This window comes from Lipotes vexillifer, unplaced genomic scaffold (genome assembly GCF_000442215.2).
Source record: "Lipotes vexillifer unplaced genomic scaffold, Lipotes_vexillifer_v1.1 scaffold36, whole genome shotgun sequence".
Lineage (NCBI taxonomy): Eukaryota > Metazoa > Chordata > Mammalia > Artiodactyla > Lipotidae > Lipotes > Lipotes vexillifer.
In genome coordinates this window covers 639,595-654,060 of record NW_006792448.1, presented here as the reverse complement: position 1 = coordinate 654,060, position 14,466 = coordinate 639,595, and the positions used below count along the sequence as shown (strand labels likewise).

Below are 14,466 nucleotides of genomic sequence, written 5' to 3'. Positions count from 1 at the left end.
GTTTGTAATAGGCAAGAGAACTGGAAACAATGCTACAACTAATCTCTTCACATACGCGTCTTTATATATGAATATATCTCTAGGATAACTAACTAGAAGTAGAATTGCTTTATGTGCATTCAAGATATGGAAGCGACCCAAGTGTCCATCAAAAGATGAATGGATAAAGAAGATATATGTACACACGATGGAATATCATTCAGCCATAAAGAAGAATGAAATTCTGCCATTTGCAACAATATGGATGGACCTGGAGTATTATGCTTAGTGAAATAAGTCAGACAAAGGCAAATACTGTGTGATGTCACTTATATGTGGAATCTAAAAAACAAAACAAGTGAATGGATATAACAAAACAGAAACAGACTCACAGATACAGGGTACAAACCAGTGGTTAGGAGGAGAGGAGAGGCAAGGGGAGAGGGGCAAGATAGGGGTAGAGGATTAAGAGGTACAAACTACTTTGTATAAAATAAGCTACAAGGATATATTGTATGGCCCAGGGAAATATAGTCATTATTTTATAATAATTCTAAATGGAGTTTAATCTATAAAAACATTGAATCACTATGTTGTACACCTGAAACTAATACTGTAAGTCAACTGTACTTCAGTTAAAAAAATAATAAAGTATGTGCATTTTTAAAAAATCTAAGAGTATTTCGAAATTGGCTTTCAAAAAGCCTAAACCAGTTTATATTCCAGCAATGGTATGTGAGAGTAATTCTTTTACCATACCCTCCCCAGTACTAGAGATGAACAATCTTATAAATTTATGAAAGTCTGGGCAAAAATGATATCTTGTTGATCTTTTTAAGTTTATGTTTAAATTATGTTTGGTAGGACGCACCATTGCTACCCCTGTAAGTAATACTTTTTAATCCTTTTGTTTTTTCCTTTTTAGGGGATGGCATTTACATTACAGGAACGACAAATGCTTGGTCTTCAAGGACTTCTACCTCCCAAAATAGAGACACAAGATATTCAAGCCTTACGATTCCACAGAAATGTGAAAAAGTTGAATGGCCCTTTGGAAAAGTAAGAGTTGATTAGATGTTTAGTTTTTTTATTGGTGTTCGGATCAGAAAAACTGGGAGTATTATGATTATTATCGCATGAGAAATATACAGTCTCAATGAAACTTTTGTTTTAGTCAGTTGGTTTATAATGATTGTTTCCTTCACTTATTTTCACTATTGTAAAATTCAGCAGAAATCAATATTTTATGGTTAAAATCACAGAGCATTTCAGGTTTCAATGGAATGTTAGAAGCAGAGGCTGTCACCTAATTTGCACCCATTCTATTCAATAGCTTTTATTGATCACCTACTTGGTGTGTGCCATTGCTAGCCACTGAGGATATAAACTGGGTGATAGATAGGGTGGCCATGTAATATATCGTCCAATCCCAGACACTTTGGGGAGTAAAAAAGAAGTAACTGAAACTGTCCCGGGCAAATTAGAATGTATGGCCACCGCAGTAACTCACAGCCTGCCTTCTAGGAGCTCATCAATAGATAGCTATACTATGACTGTCATTGTATAGCACAGTGAGAAAAAGGGACCTGTGGAGTACATTCTGAAAACGTGAAGAGGCGTGCCAGCCAAGCTGGGGGAATCACTTCCTGGAGGAAGTGATGCCTGAGCTGAATTTGAAACAATATGTTACAAGGAGCAGGCAAAATGAGAAAGAAGGGCAGGGTATTCTGGTAGAGGGATCAGTCTGACTGTAGAACTAAAAATATTTATTGGGTTTATAAAATATAGGGGATTATTGGATACTGATGACTAGTGAGAGTGGTTTCTTTACATTATGGGGCATTATATCGTCCAATCCCAGACACTTTGGGGAGTAAAAAAGAAGTAACTGAAACTGTCCCGGGCAAATTAGAATGTATGGCCACCGCAGTAACTCACAGCCTGCCTTCTAGGAGCTCATCAATAGATAGCTATACTATGACTGTCATTGTATAGCACAGTGAGAAAAAGGGACCTGTGGAGTACATTCTGAAAACGTGAAGAGGCGTGCCAGCCAAGCTGGGGGAATCACTTCCTGGAGGAAGTGATGCCTGAGCTGAATTTGAAACAATATGTTACAAGGAGCAGGCAAAATGAGAAAGAAGGGCAGGGTATTCTGGTAGAGGGATCAGTCTGACTGTAGAACTAAAAATATTTATTGGGTTTATAAAATATAGGGGATTATTGGATACTGATGACTAGTGAGAGTGGTTTCTTTACATTATGGGGCATATATATATATATATACATGAAAATATATATCGTCTTGAACTCATGTTACCATGGAGGGAAGACAAAGTCAAGAAGTGGCGTGAGAGTTACAGAACAGGGCGGAGAGTGTTAACGGGACCTGAAGACAGGAAAATCTGAAGTGTATATATGTGTGGTGGGGGGCAGGGAATGACAGAAAAGGACCCCAGAGAGTGTGCCAACTGAGCTGCATGTGGAGAGCATGAGTAGAGGACTGTGCCTGGACAGAGGGTGTTCCACGCAAAGGGTGTGTCGGCGTATGCTGCAACTCCAAGGCCAGAGTTGTGGTGCGTTTGAGGAAGTGAAGTCATTCAGTATGAAGATGAGGCTGGAAAGTAGTCATTGAGGTCTAGTTAACTATTTTAGGAGCTTAAGCCTATTAAACTGGCGTTTGGAAGCCATTCAGGGAGAATAGAAATGATCAGAGGTATGTTTTTAAGAGAAGAATAGGATTGGAGCAGGGGAACAAAATTGTGAGAATAGGGACTACAACATTGTAAAACATCTATACTCCAATTTAAAAAAAAACTAACTTTACTATCTTTATTTTTAATTTTTGTCAACAATACCTCTGTGCTCTTTTAATCTTTGGTTACTTATTCTCTAGTTTTTAGCTTAATGGTTTGTTTACTAAACAAATAAACATAGAAGCTTTAATCCTAAAATAAAAAAATAAAATAAAGGCTGTTGCTTTGATGCCTGTCGTGTTAATAAGGTTTGAAAAAAAAAGGTTCTTGAGGTAGCCCAGGTGAGAAGTGACGGTGGCTTGGGCTGGGTGGGGGTGGAGGGAGGAAACAAATATTTGAAAGATATTTCACAGGTAGTCTCTGTGGGACATACTGATTTATTAGATTGGGGTGGGGGAGGGTGGGAGAGGAAGAAATCAAGAATGGACTCTGGATGGATTCCCATTTGATCAGATGATAACAAGAGGAGAAACAAATGTGGGGGAAAAGACAATGAGTCTGTTTTAGACATATTTAATTCAGTGTGATTACTGGTTTTTCAGGCTAACATCTCCCTGTTTTCTAAACATTATTCTTTAAAAGCTGTTATTTATATATTTATATGAATTGACCATTGCCTCCTTTTGTGCTACCTATGTGCCCTGTATAGAACTTAAAATGCCTATAAGCCTCCTGGATTATAAGCTCCATGAGGGAAATTCCCTGGTGGTCCAGTGGTTAGGATTCCTCGCTTCTACTGCAGGGCGGCATGGGTTTGATCCCTGGTCAGGGAACTAAGATCCTGCATGCCATGTGCTGCAGACAGATGGATGGATGGATGGATGGGTAAATAAACAAACAAACAAACTCACTCCACGAGGACAGGGGCACTTCTTACATCCCTGGAGTTCAGAATAGTACCTAGCACATAGTATTTTGTAAATATTTGAATGAATGCCACTTTATTTCCTTATTTACGTGTCAGTCACCTTGAAGATTAGGTCCTTGAAGGTGGGGCGGCCTCATGGTAATTTTTGCGTTTCCAGTGCCTGATACAGAGCCTGACTCACAGTAAGAGCTCAATAAATGTTACCTGTTGCTTCTGTTATTACTCTCTTCATCATCACCATCTACCATTTAAGCACATTTTTATTTTTGTTGATTTTTAGTCCTGGTTATTATGTAATGATAATTTAGGGTTTTGTTTTCCAAGGGGAGGGAGTCCTCAATTTTAGATGTTTAGATTTGACTTCAAAGGCCAAAGTCTTTAGCCTAATGCTGGCTGAGGTAGACATTATTTGCTGTGCTTAATTTCAGATACATCTATATAATGGGAATACAAGAAAGAAATGAGAAGTTGTTTTACAGAATACTGCAAGATGATATTGAAAGTCTAATGCCAATTGTATATACACCAACAGTTGGTCTTGCCTGCTCCCAGTATGGACACATCTTTAGAAGACCTAGGTAAGGCTTATTTTTTAAAATATATTTGCAAATGACTATTGCGTAGAAAAAAACATCACTTCATAGCCCCTATTACATTTCTATTTTATGTGTTGTAGTCTTATCCAACCACATTTCCCGCCTCACAAAAGCTTAATTTGGACCAAAAGGGATTAATAAAAATATAACATGTCATATCTTTTATTTTGTGGAAATACCATCATTTATTCCTAACCTTCTTTAAGTATTTATGATTGTTAGAGGAAATGTGCATTTTTGTACAAAAAAAAAAAACCCACAGTATTCTTAATTTTGGTGGCATATTCTGCAGAATAACCATAAAAGGTTTTGACAATCTGGCCAATCAAGAGATAGATTCTCATTTTTTATCAGCTTTATGTCTACTGTTTGTCCTTTTTTATGAATTTACACAAATTTTGCTTTCAGATAGTTCAAGTACCTCCAAATATTTTAAGTGGAAAGGGTACTGGAATGAGCATTGGCTCAAGTCTTTGAATAAGTTACTTTATTCCTCTGAATCTGTTTATCATAAGGTAGGAATACCAGTATCTTTCAAAGAGCTGCTGAGAAGGTCAGATGAGGAAACTGATGTGACAGTTTTTTGTAAACTTATAAGCATTGTATAAATGCTATTTTTACTTAATTTGAGTTTTCTTCTCTGTTCCTCTAACGTGTAATCATTTTCCACAATCCTTATGTTTTTCCCATGTCCTGCTTACATATTGATACAAATGTAGAAATGCAGGCACTGTGTGATAGCATTTATCTTCAGTCTCCTCTCATGCAGTCTAATGGCTTTCAAACTTTAATGTGCGTATGAAACATCTGTGGGGCTTACTTAAAATGTTGATCCTTGCCAACTTTCCTCTCCTTCCTGTTCCCAAGATTCTGATGAAAAAGAGAAAGGTCTGGAGGTCCGGATTGTAATGAACACCGTCGGTGATGGTGTTGCAGGTATTCCCCGGAAGACACTTTGAGAACACTGTCTGTTCTGTCCTATGTGCTGCCATCAATTAATATGTCTAAGCATTTCTGTGGTATAACCCAGCTGTTCAGCTCTTTTATAGTTTCATTTTCACTTTTAATAGTATTTCCCAATCCAGATTAAAGGACAAAGGAAAACGAAAAGATACTGATGCCTGGGCCCCAACCACAGAGATTCTGATTCAGTTAGTCTAGAGTTGGGCCCAGGTGTTGCTGTTTCATAAAATCTCCTGGTGTGATTTTGATGTGCACCCAGAGTTGAGAACTCACATGAAACATAAAGAGCTTTTGGGTGAGGGCAGATACTGTGTATCATTTGTGCAGTGGCCGTGGTTTTTTTGTTTGTTTTGTTTTTTACATAGAAGATGGTCAGTAGGTCTTGGTTGTTTAAGTCCAGGCTAGTTAAATCAGAATCTCTGGGGGTAGAACCCTGGCATTTTAAAAAGCTCATCAGATGGGCTTCCCTGGTGGCTCAGTGGTTGAGAGTCCGCCTGCCAATGCAGGGGACACGGGTTCGTGCCCCGGTCCGGGAAGATCCCGCATGCCGCGGAGCAGCTGGGCCCGTGAGCCATGGCTGCTGAGCCTGCGCGCCTGGTGCCTGTGCTCCGCAACGGAAGAGGCCACAACAGTGAGAGGCCCGCGTACCGCAAACAAACAAACAAATAAATAAATAAATAAAATAGAATAAAAAGCTCATCAGATAGATGATTCTACTATGAAGCTCTGGTTGAGAAACTGTTTAAACTGATTTAAGCTGGGATAGTAATGCCAAAGTTAAGATGTTGATGAGAAGAATGGATAAGCATCAGGGTCCTACTGTATAGCACAGGGCACTATATTCAATAGCCTTTGATAAACCATAATGGAAAAGAATATGATATAGAATGTATATATGTATGTATAACTGAATCACTGTGCTGTACAGTAGAAATCAACACAACATTGTAGATCAACTATACTTCAATAAAATAAATTTTTTAAAAAGGATATCAGTGAGAAAGTTAAGAATCAATTTGAAGGCACTGGGAGCCCATTGGCCCTCGTCTTTACTTGGCCTGTTTTCTAGAACCTATGTTTCTTTTTTCTGTCTCTCTTCCTGCCTTCCTCTCTTCCTTTTTTGAAATCTGGATTATCTCAATTGGATAACAATATACAGTGTTTAAAATAACTTTTTACTTTTTCCTAATGCTTCAAGGATGTATTTTTTATGTGAAATTACTATAGTTTTCTTCTCTCCCTTCCTGCTCCTTCAGGTTTCAAATTTTCAGTTTCAGTGACTTTTGACAGTAGTTTACTTAGCCTTATCGTGCTTTCCTGCATTGGTGGGTTGTCTTTATATTGCTTTTTACTGGAGGTATATTGAGTTTATTTGAATAGGAGATGTGGATACATTTCTTCTTGGGTAAAAATGATCACATCATTTAATAATAACCTTTGTTGCAGCTACTATGTGAACAATGCAATTACAGTTTGAAGTGGTTGAAAATATTTGAAAATAAACCTGTGTGACTTAGGTAAATCTGCTTGGAAATGACAGTGTCTTGATGTTTTATTAAAATATCTAAATATTCCAATTATGAACAAAAACTTAGAAAAAACCAAAAGCTGTTGTGAAATGCAAAAGTGTTTTTGTTCTGTTGCAGGGGATTATTTATTTCAATCTCAGACAGAGGTCATGTTAGATCAATTGTGGATAACTGGCCAGAAAATCATGTTAAGGTACTAATAGCACAACCTTCCTTTCACAATGTTTTTTCTTTCTATGTAAGTTACCTCTTACAAGGTAAAATTTTCAAGAACAGTTTTTTTTCATTGTTGCTCTGATTTATTTTGTACTTGCATACATGTAGATTTAGTGCTCTGAGGAAATCATGATGGTAATTATAAAATGGGTTACTGGTATAGAGTTTGCCCTGGGAAAGCAACTGGACCTAGTAAGGTGAACCTGTTCACTTCAGTACCACTGGTATCTCTTGCCTTCTCTATATATTCCTTTACTTTTTCAGTTAATATTATTCTAGGTAAAGAAAATACATTAAAATGCCATAAAAACTTTTATTCTGGTGGGCAATGGCGAGGATTCATTATGTCTTTCTTCTAAATCCAAGACAGATTTAGATCCTTAAGCAAATATAACACTCTTAGCATTTCAAATTTAGCAAATATAAACAGCTGTCAATCTGGCTGTCTTTCATAAAACAAAAACTAATGACTTATTTAAGATCTTTTGGTAGGCTTTAGTGTTTATTACAGGCAGTAATCTTACTTGCCTTTATTGCACGTCTTCCTCACCAAAATAATCTTTGATGAATTATCATTTGTTCTAATAACCTAAAAAAAAATTTGGTCAGATAATTAAATTCATAGTATCCTCTTAAAACCTTGTAGGTGTATTTTTTACTCTAGATTTTTTCCTCCATTGCTAAGGTTTTTCTTGTTTGGCTTCAGTTATTATTTGGAGTAACATGTTATTTCTAAACTCTTTTTTCCTCTTAGGGTTAATCTGTATCAGAAGTTCCCCTTCTCCCCTTTTTAGTCGTTGTGAACATATTCAAGTTGATCCTCTAGTCAGAAGCATTCTACTCCTAAACCAAAGACACAGGGAAATCAAATCTAGTTAATTCTCCTTTTTACATCTAGATTCTAGGAACCCTAGAATTTTAAGTATGCTTGGTTGGTTAACTTTGAAAGTTAGTTAAGAAACAATTTTATTTTTAAAAGTGAGAGTGAAACTATGTGAAGAGAATCTTTTTTTGAGGTTTTCTGTTTTGTTTTTAACAGTAGCTTTTCTGAAATAAAATTCACATACAATGCAACTCACTGGCTTAAAGTGTAAATTCAGTAATTTGTAGTATATTCACGGAGTTGTGCAGCCATCGTCATTGAGAACATTTTCATCACAGCTCCCTAATCCCCACCCTGCCGGAAAAGCCCTGTACCCATTAGTGTCACTCCCCCCTCAGCCCTAGACAACCACTAATGCACTTCTCTCTCTGTAGCTTTACATGTTCATGTGAATGGAATAATCTAATACGTGCTATTTTGTGATGAAGAGAATCTTTTTATGAATGTGTTTCTTAAGTGCTCCATTTTGGACAACTTATAATTTATTTTACTTTATTTTATTTGTAATTAAGGCTGTTGTGGTGACTGATGGAGAGAGAATTCTGGGTCTTGGAGATCTGGGTGTCTATGGAATGGGAATCCCAGTAGGAAAACTTTGTTTGTATACAGCTTGTGCTGGAATACGGCCTGATAGATGCCTGCCTGTGTGTATTGATGTAGGAACTGATAATCCAGTGAGTAAAATCATTTTCCCCCTTTGACCCTTCTCCCATATTAAAAAAAAAAAAAAAAAAAAACTGCTTTATTACATTCCTCTTTTGAAGAAATATAAGAAGAGAAAATTCTGTGATTAGATATTAGCCTTTGTCTTAAACACCTTTTAATATTTATGCAAATAATAGTAAATTAATACTATTAAGTTTTTTGAAGAAGGACAATAAAGTTTTAAAAATTATTAACTTCTTTATTTTACAATTTTTGTTTTATAGAATATGTTTAAACTGGTTATATAACAGAATGCTTTTATTTTTACGTTTGTTCTGTTTTATAGGCACTCTTAAAAGATCCATTTTACATGGGTTTATATCAGAAAAGAGATCGATCACAACGTTATGATGATCTGATTGATGAGTTTATGAAGGCCATTACTGACAGGTATTTTTTAAAAGTTTGAGTATATGAAAGCATCTCTTAAAAAAAGAAAAAGGAACCACAGTTTTGTTTTCCTTTATCTTTTGTGAAGATAGGTAGAAGGAGATTAAATTTTGGAGAACTTAGGTTCTTTCCTGCCTGATTCGATGTGCTGATGTATGGTGATACCCTCTGCCTTGCCTTCCTGAGTTATCTGACATCTTGAGCACACTGAAATCTTGAAGTCTGCACTCACTGCTCCTAAAATACCCTCACTGTGCAGTTCTTTCAACCCTTGGCATCCAGGCTAACTCCACCATTCCAGGGAAACTCATGTGCAGCTTTCGTGTTTTAAATTCGCTGACCATTTGGTCTCCTTCTCTCTCCTCCTCTTTGCAGCATCTGACCAGGTTTTCCACTCCTACATCCTTGAAATTGTTTTCTCTTGACCACTAAAAGACTTTCCTAACTTGGTCTTTCTCCCACCTTTTTTCTTTCCTTTGTCATCTCCACTGGTTTTTCTTCCTCTCTTATTAAATGTGGGTGAATACATAGTTCTCTTCTCTTCTCATAGTCTTGTAAGCTGTGACCTTTATGCACGTGACTCCTAAGTCCATGAATACCCATCTCTGTAGTCCCACATCCCTCTGAGGCTTGCGTTTCCAACAGTTGGAATCCTCCATCTAGACATTTTATTGCTCCTTCATATTCATGTCCAGAACAACTCCTTCCCTTTCTAAATTGCCTATCTTCTGTAAATCCAGCCTCTAGTAATGGCATTAACATGGTTGACAGGGTTGTCACCCACCTTTGATCTTGGTCTAATCTTTGACTCTTTCTCCTCCTCCATCAACCCCGTATAGTGTCACTCAGTCCTCACATCCAGTTGGTACTATCCCTTAAATGCCTCAGAAATATATCTCCTCTTTTCCATTGCCACAGCCTTTCTGCAGATCCTCATCTCTCTTTTGGATTCTTTAAAACCTTCCTCCACCTTCTCTCCATTTCCTCTCCACCTTACCACCAGATTAGTCTTTTAAAAACATGCACTTCGTTATATCATTCTTTTGTTTGAAATCTATCAGTGGTTTCCTGTTGCCATAGGGTAAAGTCCAAACTCTTTATGATCTAGCCCTGCCCTGCCTTGTAGATTACTGGTACATGGAAGATAGTAAAAAATTAACTCCTGGGCTTCCCTGGTGGCGCAGTGGTTGCGAGTCCGCCTGCCGATTCAGGGGACACGGGTTTGTGCCCCGGTCCGGGAAGATCCCACATGCCACCAAGCGGCTGGGCCCATGAGCCATGGCCGCTGAGCCTGCGCGTCCGGAGCCTGTGCTCCGCAACGGGAGAGGCCACGACAGTGAGAGGCCCGCGTACCGCAAAAAAAAAAAAAAAAATTAACTCCTTTTCAGAATCAAAGTTGACATATCTAAAACTAAACTTTTTATCTTCCCCCAAATTGCCGTCTCCTCCCCTTCCCCTCACTTCCTTACCTTGGACAATCAGATAGTATCTCTTAGTCATCCAGGCTGCCTTGGCATTTTAACAGCATCTCTCTCACTTCCCAGGTGGTCCTCGTGGTCAACTTCTTTTTGTTCATTCTGATGTCTCATAATTGTCCCTTTCACTTCCTGTGGCTTCTGCTTCAGATCTTGTTGTCCTCTCATAATAGCTGCCTAGCTATTTTTCCTTCTTTCTCATCTCTCCCCAGGTTGATATATGCTGTGTATCGCTGGCAGGTTTATCCTTCCTAAAGGGAGACTCAGATGAACTCTTCCCTTCTGTAGCCTTCAGTGATTCTAGATCAGATATGGAATAAAGTCCCCATTCCCTAATTTTGCATTCAACGTTCTCCGTTACCTGGCTCCAACCTACCTTAACCAACTTCTCCCTTATACTTTCATATAGACTCTGAAATATATAGCCAGACTGTTGAAAATTCAGGGTCAGCAAAATACACCTTGTTTTTCTTTCTACCGCTTTACTTTTTGTTGTTCTTTCAGGACCCAAATAAAGTCCCACCTCCTTTTCAAGCCTTCCCTTACTCCACCCCACCAAGATGATTGATATCTTTTTCTGAATGCCAGTCAACTCATACAGCAATTATTCTTTAACTCTTATTTAAGATATACTTTCCTGTGTTGCTGTTTAACTGTGAATGTAATGAAAATTCACATATCAAATATATACTTTTTGAGACTCAGAGACAAAATCTCTTGCTTTTTAGTAAGTTACTTGCGCTTACATGTGCTGGACACCCTCCTAGGCACTTGGTAATAGTTTATGCAGATTAATATCCCATAGGTCCATCATAGTGCTACATTCATTTTAAGAACCCCATACATTTTTCTGAATGAGTAATAGATTTTTCTAAATTTTGAGTTCTAGTCTTTCACAGACTGTGAAAATTGCCAGATGGCCTTAAACGACCTAACTTTGTACATTATTTTAAAATGTGATCATAAGGACTATTAGACAGGAAAGCTGTTTAAAAGTGGTATTTTCAACACAACTATTATGGGCTTTGCTGTTTTTAGATATGGACAGAACACACTTATTCAGTTTGAAGACTTTGGAAATCATAATGCATTCAGGTTCTTGAGAAAATATCGAGAAAAATACTGTACCTTCAATGATGATATTCAAGGTAAAGCAAAAGAAAACCTTAGGTTTTTGATTCCGACTTAAAATTTTTTTTAATGTGCCTACTTTTTACTTTACAATGTTTTACTTGTCTTACAGGGACGGCTGCAGTTGCTCTAGCCGGTCTGCTTGCAGCCCAAAAAGTCATCGGTAAACCGATCTCAGAACACAGAATCTTATTTCTTGGAGCAGGAGAGGTAAAGTTCCTATAAGCTTTTAGGATTGAAAACCAACACTCTCCTTTAGAATTGGAAAATGGGGTATAATGAACTTATAATTTTGTTGAGATAGAGGGTGTAAATTCAAGATCAGTGTTGTGAATAGGTAATTTAAAATGTTTGGAAAGAATATCACAAAGAATCAAGCTTTGTGTGCTTTGTAAGGGAAGAATAGACCCAGTATTCCTCATAACATAATTCTCATAAATAAAGTAATTTAGTGTTGCGTCATACTCTAGTCCTTGTTTTTTAAAATTTATGTTTTGTTGCACAGGCTGCTCTTGGAATTGCAAATCTTATAGTTATGGCTATGGTGGAAAATGGCCTCTCAGAAGAAGAGGCACAAAAGAAAATTTGGATGGTTGACAAATTTGGTTTATTATTTAAGGTAAGGTATTTAAAATGTGGAGAAGCAAAAGAATGTTGTTATAGTGATATGTTTAGTTTTTTTTCATATTCAAATCATAATCTCTGTGTTGGCACCAGACTTATTCTTTCTTGCTTTATTCTCTGACTCTTGACCCATCTAAAACCTAGTGGTTTTTCATAGGAATTCAGAAGTTTCTAATTAAATCATTAGCAGGACATCTGATATTTGAGCAGAAATTCTTTAACCCTTTGGAGATCATAATCTCTCGTAGCAATCTCATGGAAATCTAAGGACCTTTTCCCCAGAAAAAGGCACATATTCCTAAGGTCAAATGATGGATAATAAAGAGTTTTATCCCAGATCAACGTGGTATCCTTTGGACCTACCTGCCTTCCTATCATTGATTGCCATTTTTAGTAGCTTAAGAAATGCCTTATATCTTATACTGTGTAACACACTGAAATGTAGGTAAACTGTCTCATAGTTGAACTTATCCAGTATACAGTGCTGTTGTATTTTTGCCATATATGTTGATATAGAGGTTACTTGTCATCTACACCTTTGGGCAAGCTTCTGTTAGTGTACTTTGCTCCAGTTCTGAAATCTTTTCTTAATTAGTACCAGTATTCTATTAGTACAAAAAATGAAATGAAAAATTAAAGTATGTGAATGAAAAATCTTGGAGGCTTAAATTATAACTAATTTTTTTAAGTGTTTAAAAATGTACCAGACATTGTGATAAGACTTTACAGGTGTTATCTCATTTAAAGTTTTTTTAAAAAGTCTCATTTGATCTTATCAAAAATTCAGTGAAATTTTACAAATGAGGGAACGAGGTTTAAAAAGGTCAGCTCACTTTTCCAAGATCATCACCTTATAAGTGATGGAGGTAGGATTCACACCCAGGTAGCCTGACTGTGAATCCTATGCTCTTAATCATTCAACTGTGCTGCCTCCCAAAGCTGTAACTGCCATATTTGCTTGTATGTAAGATACAAGGATTACAGGACATTGTACTCGGAAGGCTATTGGGAGGTGTATCTGTTTTTACTAGTACACAATTATGTTGGTGTTTCTTTTTGTGATGTTGGTTTTTATAAATGTTTTGTGATTCTTTATCATATTTGTAATGAGTCGAGTTTAGAATGAATACAAGTGAAAAGAAACCCTGTGCATCTGCAAGTTCAGGGTATATTTTTCTTTTAAGATGAGTTTTAGGCTTCGTATCTCTCCTGAGGACCCAAAACACTGCCCTCCTTTCTGAGACTTTGAGAGTTTCCTGTTGAAGCCCTCATGGAAGAGCTGTGGTCTTCCTGGGAGCAGGCATGTGAAACCACTGTTCTGAAAACTTGGATGTGTTGAGGCTGTATTTCACTCATTTAATTACTTCCCAACCAAGTGATGATGATGTGCTACTTTTCCCAGCCCCTGCTGGTCCTTACCTGGGGTTATTCTGAAGTTCTGATGGAAAAAGTCACCGTTGCATGGGAGGTCTTCTCTTTTAACAAAATAAGGATTTCTCAGCCTGGTTGGTTTTTGCATTCCACATGTTTTTGTCTGCTTTACATTGTTGAGAAATTCTTCATTGTTCTAGTGTGTCAGTGGTATATCTTCTGCCCTTGTGACACTACTAAGGAGTTAATTTTTACAGTTTTTGACCTGGGATTTGGTGAGGAAAGTATGTTCCTTCATTCAGCTATCTTGAACCAAAATTCCCCTTTCCTCTTATTTCTGAACTTTTGGTAGTGTAAGTCCATGATGTCTATCTGAAATTCTGAAATCCTAAAAACTCTGAAATCCCTGAGTTTTTCTTCAAATTCATTTGGTAATAAATCTGACAGACCTGAACTTACCTACTAACTTTGGTAGCAAGACCAAAGAGGGTATTTCTAATCTTCACCTTTTGTACTTGGTGTGACTATTCATAAGTTCTGTTCAGTTGTGGAGTGCCCATTGCGAGGGTATTTGTGATGTATTATAAGACAGTTCTAAAGTATGAAATTCTGAATTTTAAAACACAGCTAGCCCAGATAAGGGATTGTGGGCCTTTGTGCCCTATTGGATTTAGGAGGACTTCACAGAGTAAATGAGTTTCTGAGAGGGATTAGTAAGTTTCTGGTTATAATGGAATTTGATTTGTGTTTTATATTTGGGTTTATGAGCAATATGAAGATAGAATTGGAAGATATGGGTTAAAAAGAAAGGTACATTGGGCTTCCCTGGTGGCGCAGTGGTTGAGGGTCCGCCTGCAGATGCCGGGGACCCGGGTTGGTGCCCCACAGCCCGCGGAGGGGCTGGGCCCATGAGCCATGGCCACTGAGCCTGCGCGTCCGGAGCCTGTGCTCCGCAACGGGAGAGGCAACAACAGTGAGAG

General features: G+C 37.6%; 1 protein-coding gene across 2 annotated transcripts in view; it reads left to right on the top strand.

Annotated features, from left to right (window-relative positions):
- ME2 (malic enzyme 2) overlaps positions 1 to 14,466 on the top strand; it is a 54,880-nt gene that overhangs the window by 20,333 nt on the left and 20,081 nt on the right. For both annotated transcript variants that reach the window (XM_007465569.1, XM_007465568.1), the window contains exons 3-10: positions 905 to 1,038; positions 4,032 to 4,181; positions 6,809 to 6,884; positions 8,303 to 8,464; positions 8,782 to 8,885; positions 11,399 to 11,508; positions 11,604 to 11,701; positions 11,997 to 12,110. In XM_007465569.1, the coding sequence (XP_007465631.1) occupies positions 905 to 1,038; positions 4,032 to 4,181; positions 6,809 to 6,884; positions 8,303 to 8,464; positions 8,782 to 8,885; positions 11,399 to 11,508; positions 11,604 to 11,701; positions 11,997 to 12,110 (948 nt within the window). The remainder of the gene's footprint in view (positions 1 to 904; positions 1,039 to 4,031; positions 4,182 to 6,808; positions 6,885 to 8,302; positions 8,465 to 8,781; positions 8,886 to 11,398; positions 11,509 to 11,603; positions 11,702 to 11,996; positions 12,111 to 14,466) is intronic.